Consider the following 26,399-nt stretch of genomic DNA (forward strand, 5'->3'; position numbering starts at 1 on the left):
GTATGCATGCTCGTACTCCTGATTCCTTTTGTAGTAAGCACTAAATGTCCTGTTTAGGAATGTAACCAAATATCTATTTTTACACTAAACAGATCACTTGTAGACTCCTAATAGAAAGACACACGTTTTTTGTTTCAATTATTAGAATTTCTTTTTTTTTTTTTTAAATGGTTCATGGCCAAGCTAGCAGATAAATTCAGTGTGATCACCAGGGGTGATTATAGACTATTAAAGATTTGGGTGGCATAAAGCTCCATATAAAAAATATAGTATAGTAGGAAAGAGCGAGAAAAGTGCATTTGGGTATTTTTTTAAACCATAACTGAATTGTATGGTTTTGATTGTACCTTAGGTGTAATCAGGCTATTTTTTATTTATTTAGAAGATGTATCTTCTGTCCAGTTAGGTAAATGCAGGAGTAGACATCCTTCTACATAATTACAGGATGAAGAGAGCAACCTGACTAGCAGCTCAGTAAGGATACATTGAGATGTGTAAGCACGTGATGGAGCCCCCCATACACAATATGTGACCTGTTGGTTTTCCTTGTCAGATGTTATGCACGAGGATAACTGCATCATTAGTCCCATTCAGGGACAGCAGCAGCCCCCAGTATAAATGGCAATAGCCAGAGGTAGTTGTACTGCTTCCTAGTGAAGCAGCCACATATCCCCATCTAACTGATAGGAGAGCAGAACACAAGGCCTCATTCATACTAAAACTATACATTGCTGTAAGCATCAGTGTGGTTGCATTATATAGACATCACTTCACAGATCAGTGAGTAATTCGTATTTTACAACCATAGGAGCTTATTAAAGCGGTTCCTTTTATTAGCACGTGACTGCTCATTAGAAAGAAGCGGATTAACTGAGCAATAACGAGCTGACGAGTGACATTAATTATAGTGGCAATAGGAGGTGTTCTATCTGCCCTCCCAATTAAATGACTACTTAAGGTGCTAATTAGGCGCGGTACACTGGTAGTGATTAGTTAGTGGTGAGTAGAGCAGCCATGGGCCGGGGTGCACAAGTTGTGTCCCTGTTGCTTGTCTTCTCGTGCACTTTCCAGGCAGTTTTTGGCCAGTTCCCGCGCGTGTGTATGACAGTCACGGACCTGGTAGCCAAACGCTGCTGCCCTGCTCTGGGCCCTGACCCGGCTAATGTGTGCGGCTCCCTTCAGGGACGGGGCCAGTGCTCGCCCGTGGTAGTGGATGAGCGGCCGTGGAGTGGACCTTACACCCTACGCAATGTGGATGACCGGGAGAGGTGGCCGCTGAAGTTCTTTAATGCTACGTGCCGGTGCACAGGTGAGTGCTGGTGCACAAGTACAGTACACGAGAGTACACATAACTGGGGAGCAGTGGGCTGTATAGTAAGCGGCTAATCTTATCAGGTACATACTGGTTTGCTGGGGGCTATACCTACAGGGACTCAGGGAGATTCACCTACACCGGGTTGCACCTGCATACATATATTGTTTTGATATTGAAATTTACATAATTTGATTTTAAAACGGAGGCACTAAACCGTTCGAATAAAATTATATATATATATATTTGGTACTATATATAGTGTTTTTTTTTTTTTTTTTTTTTTTTTTTTTTTTTTCTTAATTCGTACAGGATATCAAGAGCTTAATCCAGTTCTGTAAAATGTGCATATCTTGAAGCAATTTGCGAAGGTTTTCCAGCTCCAAATTAACAGGTTAAAAACTTGGAATGTTAACTAATTTAATAGAAATTCGATCTAAAGGTTGAAACTCATTACAGCTGTATCTGCAGTGTGGTTTTTTTCTAATTCAATTAGTGTTAAATTGGAAGAAAATCGGTGCATTTCTGCAAGTAGTTTTAGTGTGCTAATTGCCCAATTACTTCTTATAAGGGCTAATTATCATGATTGTCTGGACACAATTTTTTTTTTAATATATATATATATATATATATATATATATATATATATATATGTGCTCTAAACTCTAATTATACTTTGTTGCAAATATTACATTTATCACACACTTTTTATTAGGAAAACTAGTAATGTAGTAAGTGATTAAAGCTGGGCAAAAAATGTATCTAATGGTATATTTGTAGATTGTTTAAACATACAGATGATGTTCTATCTTTATACATCTAATTGCTGCATTATCCTACTATTGGAGTAGGGAATTTTAGTTTGTAATAACAAAAAATAAATTGACTTTAAAAGGCCCCCCCAAAGCCAGAGAGCATTGTCCTTAAGTTCAGTTTCAGCATTTTGTGGCTACAGAAAAGTAAATGGTGGTGCTTTTCTGGGTGCTATTTCCCTGTCACAAATCCCGGTAGAATTTGTATTTAATGTTAGTTTTAAAGTATAATGCATGCAAATGGAAAAACAAACTGGACTATATGTGTGTGTGTGTTATCAAATAGTGAACTAAAATTAAACAATTATAGTATTCACAGGAATATCAATTATATATAAAACGGAGTATGGGTAAGAGTGAGTATATTATTAAAGTGAAAGTAAATCCTAGCGTTTTTACAAATGCTAGGACTGACTATTGAAACAAAGGGGACTCTCATTCATGAAGTATAAGATATTTCATGAAGAAAGCTCCTTTATTTGTTTCACTCGATCGCTGCTCTTAGCTGCTAGAGCAGCCCATGGCTAAAATTTTTCACCTCTTAGCCAATAGCCGTGCGTTAAATCCGGCTTGGCACCCATGGGAGCTGGAGTTACTGCACAGCTATTGGCTAAGAGGTTAAAATGTCACCTCTTAGAAAAAAAAAAAAAAAATTTTTTGGCCGTGGGCTACTGTAGGAGATAAGAGCAGCAATAGAGTGAAACAAAGGAGCTTTCTACATGAAGAATCTTATACTTCACGAATGAATGTGCCCTTTATTTGTGTCAATAGTCAATCCTATCGTTTGTACAAGGCTAGGATTGACTTTCACTTTAATAATGTATTACAATAAAACTATGGATCTGAATCCTCTACACATATAAAAAAAAAAAATAAAAAAAAAAAATATTGCAGTAGTCTGATGGACCAAGTGGTGTAAAATATATACAATATCTAGAAAAAAAAGTATGTATCCAATGGTTGTGCACATACATAGGAATGTGTCTTTTAAGTGATGGGCGTGTTATTTCAAATGTGATAAAATGGTGATATAAAGTACCATAAAGAGCCTTTATTTTTAAGAGACTCTGGAAACAGGCTACCAAGGAAGCCATTGAGTGACTGCACTCTTATTTAGAGACTCCTCACAAGAGCCAGGAACGGATGCTTGTGTGATCACGCAGCTATATTGGCTGACAGGCTGACACACAGGATACTTCAGCACTATTCACCCAGCAGTGTTAAGGTACTTTATATCACCATTTTATCACTTTTGTAATAACACTCCCATCACATAAAGGACACCTTCCTATGTATGCTTTGTTTCTCCATTAACCCTTAGGGAGATTAGTGTTGTTTTTTTTTTTTTTTTTTTTTTTTTGTCCTAGCAATATTAGGGATATAGTGTGAGGTAGTAATCAATATTTTTTTTTTTACTAATTTGGTTTGTTTTATAAAGTTAATGATTTGCAATTATGGCTCATGTGGCAATATTTCTTAATGCCCAAAATGTAATTTATGTTTATCAGATATAGACCAACTATGAAATCTGCATACTAAGATTTTTTTTTTTTTTTTCTATTTAACGGTTTATCAAATCTGCATAGTTTACTAGGATTTTCAGATCATGTGCTCATATCCCTGTTTTACCCTCAAGGACACTGTTTACTGTATTATCTCACACATTCATATCAAGTATGTCGTGACGTTTTAGTTCCTTTTTTTTTTTTTTGTATGTAAATATTGTTCACCCATCTATCTTTTTCAGGAAATTATGCTGGGTACAATTGTGGTGACTGTAAATTTGGCTGGACTGGACCAAACTGTGACCAGAGGAAGCCTCCTGTTGTTCGGAAGAATATCCATTCTTTAACTCCTCAGGAGAGGGAACAGTTTCTGGATGCTCTTGATCAAGCAAAGAACACCATTCATCCTGACTATGTGATTGCTACTCAGCACTGGCTCAGTCTTCTTGGGCCAAATGGCACAGAACCGCAAGTGGCAAACACCAGTATCTATAACCTCTTTGTGTGGCTTCATTACTACTCTGTGAGGGATACACTACTAGGTATGAACAATTTTTTTTTTTTTTTTTTTTTTTTTTTTTTTTTCTGCACACACCCCTCGGGTCAATTTTCAACACAGCTCCTAGTTTTATGCACCAAACCTCTTATCTCAACATTCCTCATAATTTTGACATATGAAATAGTTAGAATGGAGAGAGATTAGTCAATTTATACCTTAATGTTGTCATTCTATAAAACCAAAGTTGTCTGTCCATGATGTGTAGTGGCATACTATACAATGTGGAGGAGGGGGGGGGGCGGAGAGCGAGAGTCCACTTAGTGGTTCTAACATACCTTTGCACTTTAAAGGGACAGTCAACACCAGAATTTTTGTTTTAAAAAATAGGTAATCCCTTTATTACCCATTCCCCCAGTTTTGCATAACTAAGTTATATTAAAGGGACAGTCTACCATAGAATTGTTGTTGTTTTTAAAAGATAGATAATCCCTTTATTACCCATTCCGCAGTTTTGCATAACCAACACGGTTATATTGATATTCTTTTTACCTCTGTGATTACCTTGTATCTAGGAACCTTCTTCCAGCCCCCTGATCAAATGACTGACTGTTTATGATCTATTGTCTTAAATTTTGCATTGTTTTGTGCTAAATCTTAAAGGGACAGTATACTGTAAAATAGTTTTTCCCTTAATGTGTTTACAATTGCTTTTTTTTACCAAATGCACAGTAAAAAAATTATGAAAATTAGCTTTTTAAGGCTTATTTGTGTATATTAAAGCTCTGATTTTGTGTTTTGAAGCCACAGCCTAATAAAATAGGTTGAGCTTGTAGGTATAATTAGATCTCATTACTGTATCACATTGTGCACATATACCTGCTTCTTTATCTTATATCTGTACATAAAACAATCACCAATGCTTTGAGAGAACAATGGAAAATCAACATTGTATTACCTTATATCTGCTTTATCACACTGGGAGTGTAATTTCTTCTGCTGGCTGTGTTTACAAAGCTTATCTATAGCTGGTACGCGCGGCCACAAACTTTCAGAATAGGTGGGGACACCACATGCTAAATTAACAATTTCAAATGCCAATATAAGGGTAAAGGAGCTACTTGTAAACAATTTAATACATTCCAGCAGGTAAAGTGGATCATTGGGAACAAATTAATGGGGAGAATTTTTTTTGAGTAAACTGTCCCTTTAAATAACCCCCTATGCCTGAACACACTGTTATCTATATGGCCAACGTGTACTTTCTGTCTTTGTGTTGAAAAGAGATTTAAAAAGCATGTGATAAGAGGCAGCCCTCAAAGGCTTAGAAATTAGCATATGAGACTACCTATGTTTAGTTTAAACTAAGAATACCAAGAGAAAAAAGCAAATTTGATGATAAAAGTAAATTGGAAAGTTGATTAAAATTACAAGTCCTATCTGAATAATGAAAGTTTAATTTATACTAGACTGTCCCTTTAATATACTTTTTACCTCTGTGATTAACTTGTATTTAAAGTGACAGTCTAGTCAAAATTAAACTTTCACTATTAAGATAGGACTTGTAAATTAGAAAGTTGATTAAAATTACTATTATAATTAAATTTGCTTTTTTTTCTCCTAATATTCTTAGTTAAAACTAAACCTAGGCAGACTCGTATGCTAATTTCTAAAACCTTGAGGGTTAACCCTAATCACATGCTTTTTAATTTCCTTTTCAACACAGACTGAAAGTACACGTGGGCCATATAGATAACACTGTGTTCAGGCACAGAAAGTTGAGATTTAGCACAACACAATGCTAACTGCAAGACAATAGATAATAAACAGTCAGTCATGTGATCAGGAGGGGGCTGGAAAAAGGTTCTTATATACAAGGTAATCACAGAGGTAAAAAGTATATTAATATAACTGTTGGTTGTGCAAAACTGGGGAATGGGTAATAAAGGGATTATCTATCTTTTAAAACAATGACAATTCTATTGTAGACTGTCCCTTTAAGCATTTTCTGAGAGCCCCCTGATCACATGACATTTTATTATCTATTGAATTTCATTTTAGCCAATTAGTGCAGTGTCTGCCACAATCCACGGGGGTGATAACAATGTTATCTATATGGCTTACATGAACTAGCTCTCCCCTGTTCTGATAAGACGGTTTTGAAGGGCTTAGAAATTATCATTTGAGCCTATCTAGGTTTAGCTTTCAACTGAGAAATACCAAGAGAACAAAGCATAATTGGTGATAAAAGGAAATTAAGTGTTTATAATTACATGCCCTATTTGAAACATGGGGGGGGGGGGGGAATTATTTTGGTCTTGACTGTCCCTTTTTAAACTAGGAAGTCTAAAAGAGGAAGAAAAAGGCAAATTAGGTTGGATTAAAAAAAAAACAGGATGTAAAACCTTTTAGAAGAGCTTCCTGCTGTCTGAAATATGTATTGGAAGGGGGTGGAATACATTTCAGAGTGGGTTTATACTTTGGAAGCTCTGCAAGGCATTTTGAGACTAAAGATATAACCTTTGTGTTGGGGGGGGGGGGGGGGAGTATAATTTCTTTCATACTTATATTTTGGGATTCATTTTCTTGATTCAGACACAAATACATTGGAAACCTTAAAGGGACAGTCAAGTCCAAAAAAAACTTATTTTTCAAATAGGGCATGCAATTTTAAACCACTTTCCAATTTACTTTTATCAACAATTTTGCTTTGTTCTCTTGGTATTCTTAGTTGAAAGCTAGACCTAGGAAGGCTCATATGATAATTTCTAAGCCCTTGAAGACCTCCTCTAATCACATGCTTTGTATTTGCTTTTCACAGCAGGGGAGAGCTAGTTCAGGTAAACCCTATAGATAACATTGTGAGCATGCCCGTGGATTGTGGCAGACACTGCACTAATTGGCTAAAATGCAAGTCAATAGATAATAACTAAAAGTCATGTGATTAGGGGTGGTCAGAAGATGCTTAGATACAAGATAGTCACAGCAGTAAAAAGTGTATTAATATAACCGTGTTGGTTATGCAAAACTGGGGAATGGGTAATAAAGGGATTATCTATCTTTTTAAACAACAAAATTTCTGGTGTTGACTGTCCCTTTAAATTGTATGCTCTATTTTCAAATGTACTGGTTTGCTTTGTTGCAAAGCACCAATCTAGTATGACTTTCAAGAATACAATGAACATACACTTGCAATAATTCAAAAAAGTGTCTACAAATACCATGAGAACAAAGCAAATTTAATTAACTGGAAACATTAATAAATATATCCTGTCCCTTTTAATTGCACTTCAAACAATTAGAATCCTGCACTTTTATGCTGACATCACTGTAGAGCCCACCTACTTCCCCATGTGCACAAGGCTTCATAATGTTATCCTGCGTGGGCCAGTTTAGTAGAATGACGTGCTTGCACAACTGTACCGCCTATATCTGATAGCCAGCAAACTGTTAGATGTCTGTAGTCACTTTGAGTGCATTACAGATTCTGAGTTTACAAAAACTTAAAAATAAGATTGGGGGGGTTCTGTGATAAAGGCTGAATGATTAGTTATTCTAAAATATATATTGCTGCTGCAACCCCTTTCTTGCACATCTTTTTGGGGAAGGTAGTGTATGGTCACCACACGTGATATGACTTTGTAGGGTAGGCAGGGGGTGACAGGGGTGACTCCTGTCAGGGGCCCAATGAGCCAGGGGGGCCCCATGAGACAAGAACTAAAAAAAAAAAAAAAAAAAAAAAAAATTTTTTTTTTTTTTAATTTTGGCAGCCACCAGTGGGTACTACAGCAGAGTGCTAATTGAGCATGGGAAATGTTATTACAAGGAGTAAAGTATTAGCATTTGAGATGATTTCTTAGTGTGCACTAAACCACTATGGTCAGTGTGAGACAGACTTGGCACTTTGTACAGTGTGTGCCTGAGTCAGACGACAGATCACTTTCATTTGAAGAGGAGGTAGGACTTACTTAGCAAATGTTTTTTATTTCTTTGTGCAATTTTGGATTGTAACTTCAGTGTGGTAGTAGTTGTATGGTGGGGCTAGGGGTCCATAAAAACACATTTTTTTTAGCAGCAGTGTATTTATGATTATTTGACAATGCTGTAGACATTCTATATTTAAAACCATGCAGAAATGTTTCCTCCTCAATACACAAATGGTAGATGCCCTTTTGGCAGATATGCATTTTATATATATATATATATATATATATATATATATATATATATATATATTACATTACATTCCAGTTTACTGCCCCTTTATGCAAGGACTTTCCAGATGCAAGGAGGCATTTTATCTAAGATTTTTACATCTGCATAAAATGTTATACTCTCAGACTAAGATTGCTCAGTGTTTGAAATGAGACAGGTTAACTTAAAACTGTTCAGTTTACACTACAGCTGACTTAGTTTTGAAATACATACCAACAAGCCTAAATCCTGCATTTAACCAGATCTAATGGTATGAGTACCACAGCTTATGGTCCCACCAAGACCATATAGAGTACAGCATTTTCAAAATCCATAAGTACAGCTGACAGATGGGAAAATTTGTACACTATATTTGAAGTGGTGCTCTTGGTTGGGGAAAATGGGAAAAAAAACAAACAAACATATGTCAACCTTTTAAAGGTACATCTAGCCATCTACCCAGCTCATTAATGTACAATTTTGAATTCACAGAATTATTTTTGTTTGCACATTTACAAATATGATTCTTTAAAAAGTGATATCTTAATTTCTGCATTTTTTTTTTATCATGCATGTCACACACTGTTGATTTAGGGGATGCAAGGTGCATAAATGTTTCCTCCTGTGAGTGTTTCTGTGGGTGTATGTGTTTATGTCTTTGTGCTTTGGTTTGTGTCTCTATGTGTATGTATTTTTTATCTGTGGGTCTCTCTGTGAGGGTGGGTGTTACCGTGTGTATGTCTTTGTGCATTTTCTGTGGATGTCTGTGAGGGTGTGTGCATATGTCTTTGAGCTTTTTCTATGGGTGTTTCTGTGAGGGTGTTTGTGTGTATGTATGTATGTCTGTGTTTTCTGTGGGTGTCTCTGTGAGGGTGTGTGTATGTCTGTGTGTTTTCTGTGGATGTCTCAGTGAGGGTGTGTGTATGTATGTCTTTCTGTGTTTTTCATGTGGTTGTCTCTCTGTGTGTGTGTATGTATTTGTGTGTTTTCTGTGGGTGTCTCTGTGTGTGTATATGTCTTTGTGTGTTTTCTGAGGCTGTCTCTGTCGGTGTTTCCTTGGGTGTATGTGCAAGTTTGAGTTTGTGTGTGTGTGTCCATTGTCTGTTCCTTTTTAGGACATTTTGATCTTACTACTAATTATTCACATCTTTCTACAGACTTTGAGACTAACAAGACCTTTCCGGAAGTAACCACTCCACCATTTAACCTTTAAATTATTTTTTAGGCAGTTCAGGGCCCTTCCTTTCAGCCACTGCATGCTGTTGTCATAATTTAGTTGTCATCTTCCTCTACAAAAAGATAATCAGAACTCCATATTTTGTTTTCTAAATCTCCTTTTTTTTTACAAAACTGTAGTTTACCTCATTACTTGTCAGGTCAATGTAAACAAGTGCTAAGTGTCTGTTTGAGTTTCTGTGTCTGAGTGTGTTTCTCAGCGTGTCTGCTAGAGTGTCTATATGTGAATCCTTATGTGTGAGTGTGTTTGTGTGTTTCAGTGTATGAGTGTGTCTGTGTGTGTGTGTATGTTACTACCTTTACAACATTTCCAAGTTTAAATAGACAATTAAGAATAAAGTGAATATATGTTTTAGTCACTTGGTCAAAAATTGCACATGTCAAAGGAGGGGGGGGCCCTGATCAATGGTGGAGTCAGGGGCCCCAAAATTTCTAGTGGCGGCCCTGAGGGTAGGTCTGTGACTACAATGGAGCAGGGAGACTGGGACATACTGAAAGTTAATTTTGCAATGCTTTCACTCAGTGAAAATATTATGGGAACCCAGAGAACTGAGGAAAATACATTGTATGTCTGTGTGTGAGGTATCCAGTACCATGTCTTGTGGCTTTATTGCAAATGGAGAAATAAGCAGTTGTAATAAATGTTGGTAAGAAACAAATCTTCCTGCCTTGGCGGTTGAGCCCAACTAAATAATCAAGGGCTCACCCCTCTCCCACATCAGTGACTACTCTTGCTAGGAGACACCACTTCTTCCAAGGCACATAGGCCCTGGGTTGGTACCTTTCACTCGCATATAGTCCTATGCAGCACTGATTCCCCCTAGGGAATGGGTTTTTTTTTTTTTTTTTTTTTTTTTAATATACTTATTTACCATCCGCGCTAAAGTCTGAAGAGGATACAATGTATAATATTTAGTGAGACTATGTATTTTGTTGAATTGCTAATCGGCTGTTGGCACACCAAATTGTGCAATATGTTTTATTCCCACAGGTGCTGCTTAAGAGGAAAAATCTTAAGGAGACATCCATCTTTTATGGATATCTTAAGAAATCTTTGGTCACTGGTGTACTATGTTTGTTTTTGGTCCCCCCCCCCCCCAATCCTTCTGGATTTAGCTTTATGAAGTTATGTATGGAATTATTAGTTGTGTATGTGGTACATTAGTTATCTGGACATGAAGTCTTTTTTGTTTTTGTGTTTTTTTTTCAGGGCCTGGGCGTCCGTTCCGTGGTATAGACTTCTCTCACCAGGGACCTGCTTTTGTTACTTGGCACAGATATCACCTGCTACTATTTGAAAGAGATCTACAGGTTGTACTGAAATATCTTTTGTATAATTTAGGGTGAATAAAGACAAACCTCAACCATGTTTTCACTCCAATAGAGACTTTGCCTTAACACTGTCTTCTTCCAGCAACCCTGCTGCCTTTTTATTGCTAACAATATACCGCCTCTTTTTAAAATCTGTTCTGTGATTTGGTACTTAGCTGCTACTTTACAGTTCTGCCTAGGATTTTATTCTGTAGGTAAAGACGATATAAATTGTTATGCTATAATGTGATTTCTCTTATGTTTGAGGAATCCTTTGTGAAAGATAGGGTCACATGGTAAATTAAGAGCAACAATCTTATGCTTGCTAAGATACACGTGTCTGCCAAAAGCGCTGTAGGGTTGGTCATCCTCGGCCAGTTAAGTTGATACATTTAAAAATCGGTTGTAAGTCAACACAATCTTCTATTTAAATTAAAGCTCATTAAAAATACTAAAGGGTGTGGGGGGGGGGTTCCCTGAAAGTTTAGTCATAAGCATGACTCAAATTTTTATCTCTCCCTTCTCGCTCATAACTATCTTTCTCAACTCCCTCCTCTTTTCATTTTCCTCTCTCATATCTCCATTCTCTTAATTCTACCTTCTCCACTTTTAACTTTTCCTCTTATTTGACTCTCTGCCCTGTTTACCCTCTCAGAAGTCTAAACACTAATGTGAACCCTGGAGGAATGCCATTTTGCACTTATATGGCTGTATTATATCCCTTTTTATATAATAGCTTTAGAACATAGCCCAAAATGTGTGTCAGTGCTGCAATAAGAATGTACATTCTGCAACTATTATGTTCTAACTTTGCTACTTACAACATGCCAACAGTCTTCAGATTCAACAATAATTAAGTTTTACTCGCCGCCATTAACTTTCCACTCGACTTCTTACCGTTTGCAGTTATAACAATTTTATCATTACAGAGAATGCTTGGCAATGAAACCTTTGCTTTACCATACTGGAACTTTGCTACCGGCAGCAATGAGTGTGACGTATGTACAGATGAGTTGTTTGGTGCACCAAGAATTGATGACCCCAATCTGATCAGCCTTGGCTCTAGGTTTTCACGCTGGGGAATTGTGTGCAATAGGTAATTTCTTAAGTTGTCTTGAAAAGGTAATAAATAATAAAACTATTGGTCCATTTAACAATGCAATCAAGTATTTGTATACATTATAAAAGCATTTTAATGAAGTAGGAGATATAATTACCTTTATCTTCTTGACGACTATGTATTGGTATTTAATATTTGCTATTATGTTATGTGTTTTCTCCACTAAAGACCCTGCCTACAGCACTATATGGTGGGGTGTGTTCATAATTTTGCTTTTATGTTTAAAGGGACAGTTTACTCAAATTTTTTTCTCCCCTTTAATTTGTTCCCAATGATCCACTTTACCCACCGGAGTGTATTAAATTGTTTACAAGTAGCTCCTTTACCCTTATATTGGCATTTGAAATTGTTGATTTAGCATGTGGTATCCCCACCTATTCTGAAAGTCTGTGGCCGCAGGTCCAAGCTATAGATAAGCTTTGTAAACACAGCCAGCAGAAGAAATTAAACTCCCAGTGGGATATAGCAGAGATAAGGTAATAAAATGTGTATTTTTCCATTGTTCTCTCCAAGTACTGGTGATTGTTTTAAGGACAGATATAAGATAAAGAAGCAGGTATATGTACACAATGTGATACAGTAATGAGATCTTATTATACCTACAAGCTCAACCCATTTTATTAGGTTGTGGCTGCAAAACACAAAATCAGAGCTTTAATATACACAAAAAACCTTTTAAAAAGCTCATTTTCATACAATTTTACTCTGCAGTTGGTAAAAAAAAAAAGCAATTGTAAACACATTTTTGGAAAAAACTATTTCAGTATACTGTCCCTTCAAAGGGCTATGAAACACACAATTTCTTTCTTGATTTAAATAGAGAATTTTAAACATTCCAATTTTGTTCTATTTAGTTTGCTTCATTCTTTAGATTTCCTTTGTTGAATAAATAGCACATGGGTGAGCCAGTCACACAAGGCATCTATGTGCAGCCACTGAGCATATTTAGATATGATTTTCAACAAAGGCTAAAGAATGAAGCAAATTGGATCATAGAAGTATAAAATTGCGTGTTCTATATAAACCATGAGAGAAAAACATTGGGTTTCATTTCCCTTTAATTTAGCATAGAACAAAAACTAATGTACTTTGCTTTGTTCCCTTGGTATCTTCTGTTAAAGAGTAAACATAGGTAGTCTCAGGAGCAAGTACATGTCTATAACCCTCTATGGCAGCAGTATTTGCAACAATGTTAAAGGGACAGTACACTGTAAAATTGTTAATATATTTTCAATGACTTGTTATAACAGCTGCAGAGTATAAAATGTATGAGAAATTGCATTTTCGGGTTTATTTGTGTCTATGAAGTAGCTGGTTTTGTGCTTTTAAACCACAGCCTGTTACAATGAATTGAGTTTCAGGTAATATCTCATTTATGTTTTATGTACACACACTTGCTTCCTTATCTTAATATTTGTCTGGAAAACCAAATCTCAATACTTAGAGAGAACAATGGAACATTTTTAACACTTTATTACTTAAAGGGACACTGAACCCAAATTTTTTCATTCATGATTCAGATAGAGCATGTAAGTGTAAGCAACTTTCTAATTTACTTATATTAATTTTTCTTCATTCTCTTGCAATCTTTATTTGAAAAGAAGGCATCTCAGCTAAGGAGCCAGCAAATTGTGGGTTCAGAACCATGGACAGCACTTGTTTAAAGGTGCTGTCCAATCAGCAAGGACAACCCAGGTTGTTCACCTAAAATGGGCCGGCATCTAAACTTACATTCTTGCTTTTCAAATAAACATAAGAAAATGAAGACAATTTGATAATAGGAGTAAATTAGAAAGTTGCTTAAAATTGCATGCTCTATCTGAATCACAAAATAATTTTATTTGGCTGTGTCCCTTTTTAAAGGGACATTTATACCCTTTTTTTTTTTTTTGTTTTGTTTTGTTTTGTTTAGTTTTTGCTTATTTTTAAATAACATTGCTCTGACTTAACCTGTGTGTGTTTGACATTTCTTTTTCTTTGAGGGCAGTGTTGCAGAGAGTAGTGCTACTTAATCAGCGCTATTTATTTTACAGAGGAAAGTTTAGGACTCAAAGTGGCAGTAGAGCGCAGGAAATCAGGAAGCTAAGTGTAATACTGGAGCTGGGGTTGAAGGCACTGTATTAGAACAGGGGTGGACTTGAGGGAAGGGTGCAAATTTGCCTGAGGCATTTTTCTGTGTAAAATTAGTTTTGTGGTTTGTTTTGTTTTTTTCATTTTAGTTGAATGATGATAATCAGAATTAGTGGCGTCATTCTTGCATGTGCAGCTATTTAATTAGTGGCTGGCATTTCCATAGCTAATATGTGTTACTTGTGCCAGTTATTGTACAAAGGGAAAATGCAATGACAATGTTTTGTTACATTAATAGAAGCATTATCAGTTTACACCAGTGTGTATGTTATATTATTTTACAACACTTTCATGTTTGACTAAAATAAAGACTAAAGTACGCCAATTTTTTTTAGGCCACAAAAAATACTGTATCTTGCTTTATATTACTTCAGAAATTTTCAGACCAAATATAAAAATAGGGTTTTGAAGGTATGTGATATCATTGCACTGGGTCTTCGGGAAAAAAAGTTTGAAGAACACTGCTTTAAGCACATCTAGGTTTACCTTTCAACAAAGAATACCAAGAGAATTTTTTTTTTAAGGTATTTGAAACTCAATGTTTCTTATGATTTAGACAGAGAATACAATTTTTATAAAAGTTTCCAATTTACAGCTATTAATTTGCTTTGTTCCTATGATTCACACTATATGGCAGAAAATAATGCTGCTATCTAGTGCTCTTGCCAAACAGCTTCCATATTAGTGCTCTGGAAATGGGCCGGCTCCTAAGCATACGTCCCTGCTTTTCAATAAGATACCAAATTCAAGTGATAGTGAGATAGATATAGCTATATCATGTTCTATCTGAATTGGTTTTAATTGGGACTTTACATTATAACCCTTATACATTTGGAGGGGGGGGGGGGGGACCACAGTAATGTTTAAGATGTCAACTGTTGCTTTACAATATACATACTTTTTTTTTTTTTTTTTAATTATTTTTTTTTTATATATATATTATATAAATCTAAACGTCTATTTGTGCTTTTAAATTCTATTGTCCTTGGTGGTAAAATGTACTTTACACGCGTTTATCCACTTCACACATAAGTGCAGCATATAGACTGCTTTGGACTATCCAGTTAATACGGTTTCTCAAGACAAACTTATAACTTTACAGAGCTGTCAAAATGTGACCCTCCTTCATGGCAAATATTCATTGTTTAATTTCTCATAATTTAAAGATGGTGGTATACTCAAAGCTATAATCACTAATCCCCAAAAATCTTAATTATGGTAAATACCTATACCACTTTAGATGTTAAATTACCTTTTAATTCTTCAGATATATTGCTAAGAGGTGTGTTATGCCACCCATTTACTTTATAATTGCTAGATATAAGGACACTAAACTAAAGAAGCCAGATAAAGCATTGCTGGTAACATGACACGGTACAGAAAAATGGAAGTAACTTTGAAATGTATCAGAAAGCTGCTGCTCATTTTGAAATTCAGGAGTACATGTTAGTCTTTTTATTATGCATTTGTTCATGGAAATCTACTTCTTAAAGGGACAGAATACCCATATGCTAAATCACTTGAAATTGATGCAGCATAACTTAAAAAAGCTCACAGGAAAATATCACCCGAACAGTGTTAGTCCTACAAAACAAGTGTGCGAACTTGCCATGACATCCACCCCCCTGACAATTTAATAATTTTAGACACATACTGTATTATAGGTATATAATATATACACTTTGGTTAATGAAAGCAAATTAAATCCAATGAAAGGTTGAAGGGTTTTCCTTTGGGCCTGGGGACTCCTCCCCTTTCAGAGTCTCACCCACTAAAGGTGCAATAGCCCTATTTCTGCTGAGGTGAGCTAAATAATCCCAGAGCAAGCCACACATAAATAAGCACAACATGTTATAACACAGCAGGACTGCTAACAGGCTTTCATTTAGTGTAGGAAGTGTTACTGCCCATTACTAGAGGATCTCACTATCCCTCTAACCAGACAATGCTCCTCCCCCCAGCAGCAGCAGTGTTTCTGTTCTCTGTCCAGAGGGAACTTTAGTTCCTCCTGCAAAAATAGTATAGGAACTCCGTTCCCATGCATTCCTGCTCAACTTGACCCCTGACTGAACATCTCTATGTAAAAAGGAAGATACACATTGTACCTCAAAATTTAATTCTACTCACAAGATAAATGCTCATTTAACAGATATCCTTCAACTGTCAGCTGGGGTGGGAGGGAGAAACAGCCAATTAAGCTTAGTCAGTGCTGATGTCACACTGTTTTTACTGTGATCACATGATATTTCACTGACATTTAGTGAAATTTCAGTGAATACTACCTTAAATTGGAGTGGGAAATAACAGGACTATGGTTGAACCTGTCAGATGCATGCTCCCTTGCAAGTACAAGGACTCGTGGTTTCTTAAAGTCACTTTTACAATGTGGCTATTGAGGACACTTTAGAAAAATAACTTTTTCATACAGATGTCCATGGGATATTTTGCCTCAGTCTGTATTTTACGGCTATGCTTAATCACTTTAAAGTGCTTCAGCATTTGGTTATGTCGTGGGCGTGTGGGTTTTATTTTTATATATATATTTTTAACACATTCTTTTATTATAATATTTTTATTTTTTTTTAGTTTGGACGATTACAACCGTTTGGTCACTCTGTGTAATGGAACTAATGAAGGCTTCATTCAGCGAACTCCAATAGAAAGATCTGGGACCAGACTACCGACTATGGATGACGTACAAAAGTGTCTCTCACTTCCAGACTTTGACAATCCTCCTTTCTTCAGAAATTCCTCTTTCAGTTTCCGGTATGTTTGTATCTTGTGGTATTTTCAGCCAATCAATGATTTAGCTCATACTTTGTGATTTTCTTTCTCATACTCAGGAATGCCCTGGAAGGATTTGATAGCCCAGATGGAATATTTGACTCTCCTGCAATGAACCTTCATAACCTGGTACACTCATTCTTAAATGGGACAAATGCTTTGCCACACTCTGCTGCCAATGACCCTATTTTTGTGGTATGTTCTACTTTATAATATCCAGCTTAAAAATGTTGTCATGTATTTGGCAATCTCTAGCTAATAGCTAAATAGAATTACACTTTGAGAACTGCCTGAAATAACCATTGTTTCATTTTGTAGGTGCTTCACTCATTTACAGATGCTATTTTTGATGAGTGGATGAAACGCTTTAAACCAAGTGATGCAGAATGGCCTCAAGAACTGGCACCAATAGGGCACAATCGCCTGTACAACATGGTTCCATTCTTTCCTCCAGTATCCAATGATGAACTTTTCCAACCAGCTGAACAATTAGGATATACATATTCTGTCGAGTTGCCAGGTAATATCTCATTTTGACTAAAATTATCTTAAGCAGCGATTCCCACACAGGACAATTTGGCACCCCAGGGTGTCTTAGTCCCATATTAGGTTTTTTGAAACCTATAAAGGTGCAATGTTTACTATAAACTTTTGATATAATTTATATTTCTTTCATGTAATTAGCAAGAGTCCATGAGCTAGTGACGTATGGGATATACATTCCTACCAGGAGGGGCAAAGTTTCCCAAACCTTAAAATGCCTATAAATACACCCCTCCGCCACAACCCCACAATTCAGTTTTACAAACTTTGCCTCCTATGGAGGTGGTGAAGTAAGTTTGTGCTAGATTCTACGTTGATATGCGCTCCGCAGCAGGTTGGAGCCCGGTTTTTCCTCTCAGCGTGCAGTGAATGTCAGAGGGATGTGAGGGAGAGTATTGCCTATTCTGAATGCAGTGATCTCCTTCTACGGGGTCTATTTCATAGGTTCTGTTATCGGTCGTAGAGATTCATCTCTTACCTCCCTTTCAGATCGACGATATACTCTTATTTATATACCATTACCTCTGCTGATTCTCGTTTCAGTACTGGTTTGGCTTTCTACAAACATGTAGATGAGTGTCCTGGGGTAAGTAAGTCTTATTTTCTGTGACACTCTAAGCTATGGTTGGGCACTTTGTTTATAAAGTTCTAAATATATGTATTCAAACATTTATTTGCCTTGACTCAGGATGTTCAACATTCCTTATTTTCAGACAGTCGGTTTCATATTTGGGATAATGCACTTGAATCAATTATTTTTCTTACCTTAAAAATTTGACTTTTTTTCCCTGTGGGCTGTTAGGCTCGCGGGGGCTGAAAATGCTTCATTTTATTGCGTCATTCTTGGCGCTGACTTTTTTGGTGCAAAAAATCTTTTGTTTCCGGCGTCATACGTGTCGCCGGAAGTTGCGTCATTTTTGACGTTCTTTTGCGCCAAAGATGTCGGCGTTCCGGATGTGGCGTCATTTTTGGCGCCAAAAAGCATTTAGGCGCCAAATAATGTGGGCGTCTTATTTGGCGCTAAAAAATATGTGCGTCTCTTTTGTCTCCACATTATTTAAGTCTCATTTTTTTCTTTGCTTCTGAGTTGCTAGAAGCTTGTTCATTGGCATTTTTTCCCATTCCTGAAACTGTCATTTAAGGAATTTGATCAATTTTGCTTTATATGTTTTTTCTCTTACATATTGCAAGATGTCTCACGTTGCATCTGAGTCAGAAGATACTTCAGGAAAATCGCTGTCTGGTGCTGGAACTACCAAAGCTAAGTGTATCTGCTGTAAACTTTTGGTAGCTATTCCTCCAGCTGTTTGTTTTGTATTAATTGTCATGACAAACTTGTTAATGCAGATAATGTTTCCTTTAGTAATGTACCATTACCTGTTGCAGTTCCATCAACATCTAATGTTCAGAATGTTCCTGATAACTAAGAGATTTTGTTTCTGAATCCATCAAGAAGGCTATGTCTGTTATTCCTCCTTCTAGTAAACATAAAAAATCTTTTAAAACTCTCTTTATACAGATGAATTTTTAAATGAACATCATCATTCTGATGACTCTTCTGGTTCAGAGGATTCTGGTTCAGAGATTGATGCTGATAAATCTTTTTATTTATTTAAAATGGAATTTATTCATTCTTTACTTAAAGAAGTACTAATTGCTTTAGAAATTGAGGATTCTGGTCCTCTTGATACTAATTCTAAACGTTTAGATAAGGTCTTTAAATCTCCTGTGGTTATCCAGAAGTTTTTCTGTTCCTAGTGCTATTTCTGAAGTAATTTCCAGAGAATGGGATAAATTGGGTAATTCATTTACTCCTTCTAAACGTTTTAAGCAATTATATCCTGTGCCGTCTGACAGATTAGAATTTTGGGACAAAATCCCTAGAGTTGATGGGGCTATTTCTACCCTTGCTAAACGTACTACTATTCCTACGTCAGATGTACTCTCGTTTAAGGATCCTTTAGATTTGAAAATTGAATCCTTTCTAAGAAAAGCTTATCTGTGTTCAGGTAATCTTCTTAGACCTGCTATATCATTGGCTGATGTTTGCTGCAGCTTCAACTTTTTGGTTGGAAACTTTAGCTCAACAAGTAACAGATCATGATTCTCATAATATTATTCTTCTTCAACATGCTAAATTTTATCTGTGATGCCATTTTTGATATTATCAGAGTTGATGTCAGGTATATGTCTCTAGCTATTTTAGCTAGAAGAGCTTTTATGGCTTAAAACTTGGAATGCTGATATGGCTTCTAAATCAACTCTACTTCCATTTCTTTCCAGGGTAACAAATTATTTGGTTCTCAGTTGGATTCTATTTCAACTTACTGGTGGGAAAGGAACTTTTTTACACAGGATAAAAAATCTAAGGGTAAAAACAGGGCTAATAATCGTTTTCGTTCCTTTCGTTTCAACAAAGAACAAAAGCCTGATCTTTCATCCTCAGGAGCAGTTTCAGTTTGGAAACCATCTCCAGTCTGGAATAAATCCAAGCCTTCTAGAAAAGCAAAGCCAGCTTCTAAGTCCACATGAAGGTGTGGCCCTCATTCCAGCTCAGCTTGGTAGGGGGCAGGTTACGTTTTTTTTCAAAGAAAATTTGGATAAATTCTGTTTACAATCTTTGGATTCAGAACATTGTTTCAGAAGGGTACAGAATTGGTTTCAAGATGAGACCTCCTGCAAAGAGATTTTTTCTTTCCAGTGTCCCAGTAAATCCAGTGAAAGCTCAAGCATTTCTGAATTGTGTTTCAGATCTAGAGTTTGGCTGGAGTAATTATGCCAGTTCCAGTTCTGGAACAGGGGATGGGGTTTTATTCAAATCTCTTCATTGTACCAAAGAAGGAGAATTCCTTCAGACCAGTTTCTGGATCTAAAAATATTGAATCGTTATGTAAGGGATACCAACAATGAAAATGGTAACTGTAAGGACTATCTTGCCTTTTGTTCAGCAAGGGCATTATATGTCCACAATAGATTTACAGGATGCATATCTGCATATTCCGATTCATCCAGATCATTATCAGTTCCTGAGATTCTCTTTTTCTGGACAAGCATTACCAGTTTGTGGCTCTGCCGTTTTGGCCTAGCTACAGCTCCAAGAATTTTTACAAAGGTTCTTCGGTGCCCTTCTGTCGGTAATCAGAGAACTAGGGTATTTGTGGTATTTCCTTATTTGGACGATATCTTGGTACTTGCTCAGTCTTTACATTTAGCATAATCTCAATACGAATCGACTTGTGTTGTTTCTTCAAGATCATGGTTGGAGGATCAATTCACTAAAAAGTTCATTGATTCCTCCGACAAGGGTAACCTTTCTGGGTTTCCAGATAGATTCAGTGTCCATGACTCTGTCTTTGACAGACAAGAGACGTCTAAAATTGATTTCAGCTTGTCGAAACCTTCAGTCACAATCATTCCTTCGGTAGCCTTTATGCATGAACATTCTAGGTCTTATGACTGCTGCATCGGACGCGATCCCCTTTGCTCGTTTTCAACATGCGACCTCTTCAGCTCTGTATGCTGAATCAATGGTGCAGGGATTACACAAAGATATCTCAAATTAATATCTTTTAAAACCGATTTGTATGACACTCTAACGTGTGTGAACAGATCACCAACGATTAATTCAGGGGGCTTCTTTTGTGCATTCCCGACCTGGACTGTAATTTCAACAGATGCAAGTCTCACAGGTTGGGGAGCTGTGTGGGGATCTCTGACGGCACAAGGAGTTTGGGAATCTCAGGAGGTGAGATTATCCGATCAATTATTTTGGAACTCCGGTGCAATTTTCAGAGCTCTTCAGTCTTGGCCTCTTCTGAAGAGAGGAATCGTTCATTTGTTTTCAGGACAATGTCACTACTGTGGCATACATCAATCATCAAGGAGGGACTCACAGTCCTCTAGCTATGAAAGAAGTATCTCGAATTCTGGGTTTGGGCGGAATCCAGCCCTGTCTAATCTCTGCGGTTCATATCCCAGGTATAGGACAATTGGGAAGCGGATTATCTCAGTCGCCAAACGTTGCATCCGGGCGAAATGGTCTCTTCACCCAGAGGTATTTCTTCAGATTGTTCATAAGTGGAGCTTCCAGAAATAGATCTGATGGCGTCTCATCTAAACAAGAAACTTCCCAGGTATCTGTCCTGATCCCGGGATCCCTCAGGCAAGAAGCAGTGGATGCATTATCACTTCCTTGGAGAGTTCTATCCTGCCTATATCTTTCCGCCCTCTAGTTCTTCTTCCAAGAGTAATCTCCAAGATTCTGAAGGAATGCTCATTTGTTCTGCTATAGCTCCGGCATGGCCTCACAGGTTTTGGGTATGCTGATCTTGTGCCGGATGGCCTCTTGCCATCCGCGGACTCTTCCGCTAAGACCAGTCCTTCTGTCGCAGAGTCCTTTTTTCCATCAGGATCTCAAATCCTTAAATTTAAAGGTAGGAGATTGAACGCTTGATTCTTGGTCAAGAGAGGTTTCTCTGACTCTGTGATTACTACTATCTTACAGGCTCGTAAATCTGTATCCAGAGATATATTATAGAGTCTGGAAGACTATATTTTCTTGGGTGTCTTTCTCATCATTTTTCTTGGCATTCTTTTAGAATTCCGAGATTTTTACAGTTTCTTCAGGATGGTTTAGATAAAGGTATATCTGCAAGTTCTTTGAAAGGGACAAATATCTGCTCTTTCTGTTCTTTTTCACAGAAAGATTGCTAATCTTCCTGATATTCTTTGTTTTGTACAAGCTTTGGTTCGTATAAAACCTGTCATTAAGTCAATTTCTCCTCCTTGGAGTTTGAAATTTGGTTCTGGGGCTCTTCAAGTCCTCCGTTTGAACCTATGCATTCATTGGACATTAAAATACTTTCTTGGAAGTTTTTGTTTCCTTGTTTGGCCATCTCTTTCTGCCAGAAGAGTCTCTGAATTATCTGCACTTTCTTGTGAGTCTCCTTTTCTGATTTTTCATCAGGATAAGGCGGGTGTTGCGAACTTCTTTTGAATTTTACCTAAAGTTGTGAATTCCAACAACATTAGTGGAGAAATTGTGGTTCCTTCATTATGTCCTATCCTAAGAATTCTAAGGAGAAATCGTTGCATTCTTTGGATGTTAGAGGCTTTGAAATATTATGTTGAAGCTACTAAGTCCTTTCTGAAAAACTTCTAGTCTATTTGTTATCTTTTCCGGTTCTAGAAAAGGCCAGAAAGCTTCTGCATTTCTTTGGCATCTTGGTTGAAATCTTTAATTCATCATGCCTATGGTCGAGTCGGGTAAAATTAACTCCGCCTTCAAAGGATTACAGCTCATTCTACTAGGTCAGTTTCTACTTCCCTGGGCGATTAGGAATGAAGCTTCGGTTGATCAGATTTGCAAAGCAGCAACTTGGTCCTCTTTGTCATACTTTTACTAAATTCTACCATTTTGATGTATTCTTCTCTGAAGCAGTTTTGGTAGAAAAGTACTTTCAGGCAGCAGTTTCAGTTTGAAATCTTCTGTTTATGTTTTTCATTAAACTTTATTTTGGGTGTGGATTATTTTCAGCAGGAATTGGCTGGTCTTTATTTTATCCCTCCCTCTCTAGTGCCTCTTGCGTGGAAAGATCCACATCTTGGGTAGTCATTATCCCATACGTCACTAGCTCATTGGACTCTTGCTAATTACATGAAAGAACATAATTTAGTAAGAACTTACCTGATAAATTCATTTCTTTCATATTAGCAAGAGTCCTATGAGGCCCACCCTTTTTTTTTTTTTTGTGGTGGTTATGATTTTTTTTTTTTGTATAAAGCACAATTATTCGAAATTCCTTATTTTATATGCTTTAGCACTTTTTTTCTTATCACCCCCCACTTCTTGGCTATTCGTTAAACTGCATTGTGGGTGTGGTGAGGGGGTGTTTTTATAGGTATTTTAAGGTTTGGGAAACTTTGCCCCTCCTGGTAGGAATGTATATCCCATACGTCACTAGCTCATGGACTCTTGCTAATATGAAAGAAATGAATTTATCAGGTAAGTTCTTACATAAATTATGTTTTTTTGGGGTGAAATTGTACCATTTAACTTTAAATGAACTAGTAATTTATTTTTCTAGACAGATATTTTACACCAGTAAGAGTTGAACCCTATCCTAGAAATTTAAAAACCAGATGTCCCTGGGTTTTATCCATACTTCCTTCTAAAGTGTGTGCTTAAGTTCCATGTTGTGGATTTTCTGACCTGTTTAAGGCATCACAAATACCCAGTAACTAATTGTATTTGGCAAGCAAATTACTATAATACATAAGAAAAAAATCTTAATTGCATAAGGTCCTTCAGTGATGACAATAGTTGTGGTTGACATGCAGATTTCTTGGGCTTTTTCTGTTGCTCCATTTTAGAGTCTAAACTTGTTTTTTTTTTGTTTGTTTTTTTTCTGAAGCATCTGAAGACTCGCGAGCTGTTGCTGTTATAGTTGGTTCCACTGTTGGGGGTGCGCTTCTTGCTCTGCTTCTTCTTATGCTGCTGCTTGTCCTATTCATGCACCGTAAACAAAAACAAGGCTTTGAGCCATTGCTGAATGCAAGATATGACACCACCAGATACACTGAGGAGGCTTAGATGTCTGCTTCTGGCTGTATAATAATCTTGTGTATAAAATGTTATATACATACCTGTAGGGGTCACACTAGAATGAACAACTTCTATGGCAGCAAATCCCACTGGTAATCCAGTGACTATGTAAATAATTGCATAAACCCGAGTTTTCTAATGAAATTACATGCTTCTTTAAGAGCATGTCCTTTTTACTTTACTGACCCTACCTTACTACATGCTTAACTCCTGGACAATGGTTAAAAATTATGTTAAGGCCTACTTGGGGACCACAATATGCAGATTGTGTTGTCAGCCAATCTAGAGTGGCAGTTTCATATAGCTTCCAATTACCTCATGTGTCCTATGGAGCTTCTATGTTTGTAGTGCCTGATGGGGACTTAAGCTATGTGTGTAACCTTTTTGCAGGACTTGCGTGCGCGCGCACACATAGTAAGATTTGAGTCAGTAATGCAAAAAGCTACATGCTCTAAGGAATTAGAAGATGTGATGTCTGTATGAGAATATGCCTTTTAAGTCCGTAGTATTGATCTGTTTCTGGGTGAAAGTTAATATAGCACAAACCTTGTATAAATACATTGTACAAGGTTTGTGATGTATTAAGTTTCATCCATAACCTTTGTGCATTATGACATTAATTTAAAAGTAGTTAAGCTAAATATTAAAAGTAGGTTTGTCTTTCCTGCTTCCCCCCCCCCCCCCCAAAAAAAATAAAGACTGGTAAAAATGTGTGGTAGTGGTTTTATATTTATTTTAATAAGTTGAAGAGTATTGAATTAATTATTTTTTTTTTTTATAACCTTGGAATATATTCTTACATGGATTGTACTTTACACAAAGTAGGCAGCTGTTTATGATCTGTTATCAGCACTTAAAATGCCTAAATTACACAGCTGGGTGTCCTTCAGGAAGTCTAGAAAAGGGGTTTGCCTTGAGGACTGGAGTTGAAAAACACTTTTCTAGAGGGTGAGTTATTAGCTTGACTATAACCCCATTCTGTGTTTGGGGAGGAGCTGTTTCCTTGCTTTATTTTCATAGATTAATAACTCATTGTAACATTCCAATCTTTGCTAGTTATGAATGGCTAAATGTCAGATGATGCAGCACTAGTGAGTGCTGTGAAGAATTAAACTACAGTACTATAATTTTCATGTTTTGACTTCCAGATAACCTCATTGCTGCCATCAAGTACAGCAGCATAGTAAACAATCTGTATTACTTTAAAACAAATTTAGAATTTAAAGTACACACAATATAGTAAATTGCCGGGTACAACTGCAGTAACATGGTTTTACCTCTTGTACCTGCTGCTCTCATAAAGCCATCCCATCTCCTTATGCTAACCCAATATAGAAGCCAGTATAATGGCAATAATGCCCCTGCATCTTTATGGACTGTCCTTTTGGCATGGGGGGGACAGACTGATATACTATAGGAAAGGTCTCTTCTGTGGAAAGTGCAGAAATACATTTTCCTGGGTGGGTACCATCCACCCCCAGTTGAGCATTTCTCGTATGGATTTTCTTCATCCTGTAAGAAGACCACAACAGCCCTGATCTGTGAATGTGCACCACTTCTATCACAGGGTACTAGAGTACTTAAATTCCAATATGGTGGTGTCCAGTGTGAAGATGCAGAACTTCACTAACCAGCACGCTTTTTTTTTTTTTTTTTTTCTTTTATGAAAGTGCCCCTGTTTTTAAATAGTATTTATTTTTTATTTTAAATCGGGCACTCATTCATAAAAATTTACATTCACTATAAAAAAAAATCAGGTCATTTCAGTTCTTACTTGAACCTTTTTAAAGACCAAATTATTTTCCAATTACAATAAAAAGAAATAATTATATTTATACTAATTGCAATAAAATATACATTGGAATTGTTTTTTTTTCCACAATGTCAAATGTCACCATTTTACAACTTGGCTTTCTCACAAATAAAGTATAACTATACCAGTTTCTTATTACATTCACCCATATATAGAACCATTTTACACTATGTAACAAATCCTTTTTGTAATATCTTGTCTATTCAGTACATTCTATTACCGTTCATCTGAAGACTGTCCTGTTTCAAACCATGAAGATCTGGATCACTAGAACATGCTACAGGTCACCAGTGCCTCCATGTTATAGCACTAGGCTAGTGATGTCATCACTGCTTGCCAGGGTGTGCTGGATGATGTCATCAACCCTTGTCTTTAGCATTTATGTTTACTTGGTTGCTATATAACTGCAGGGCAAAAAAAGTTTTAAAGGTGGATTAGGTGAATGTTTACTTGGCTGCTGTGCAACTTAGCCACCATTATACTTTTAAAGGTGATATAAGGGACATATAAAAGACAGCTAATGGATTAGCAATCAGTTT

General features: G+C 36.7%; 1 protein-coding gene across 1 annotated transcript; it reads left to right on the plus strand.

The window, feature by feature from the left end:
• Positions 1-635: 635 nt before the first annotated feature.
• DCT (dopachrome tautomerase) lies at positions 636-24,758 on the plus strand. Its single transcript, XM_053707845.1, has 8 exons — positions 636-1,309; positions 3,872-4,171; positions 10,766-10,866; positions 11,796-11,962; positions 16,703-16,882; positions 16,960-17,095; positions 17,219-17,420; positions 23,857-24,758. Exons 1-8 carry the CDS (start codon positions 1,015-1,017, stop codon positions 24,033-24,035), a joined length of 1,560 nt encoding a protein of 519 aa, XP_053563820.1. The 5' UTR covers positions 636-1,014; the 3' UTR covers positions 24,036-24,758.
• The last annotated feature ends 1,641 nt before the right edge of the window (positions 24,759-26,399 follow it).

Source organism: Bombina bombina, chromosome 3 (assembly GCF_027579735.1).
Source record: "Bombina bombina isolate aBomBom1 chromosome 3, aBomBom1.pri, whole genome shotgun sequence".
Taxonomy (NCBI): Eukaryota; Metazoa; Chordata; class Amphibia; order Anura; family Bombinatoridae; genus Bombina; species Bombina bombina.

What these genes read in the sequence shown, in the direction of transcription:
- DCT (XM_053707845.1), top strand. Translation starts at nt 1,015, where the DNA reads ATGGGCCGGGGTGCACAAGTTGTGTCCCTGTTGCTTGTCTTCTCGTGC. An exon ending in TGTGAGGGATACACTACTAG is followed by an intron (nt 4,172 to 10,765) that starts GTATGAACAATT and finishes TTTTTTTTTCAG; the next exon opens with GGCCTGGGCGTCCGTTCCGT. An exon ending in TATTTGAAAGAGATCTACAG is followed by an intron (nt 10,867 to 11,795) that starts GTTGTACTGAAA and finishes TTATCATTACAG; the next exon opens with AGAATGCTTGGCAATGAAAC.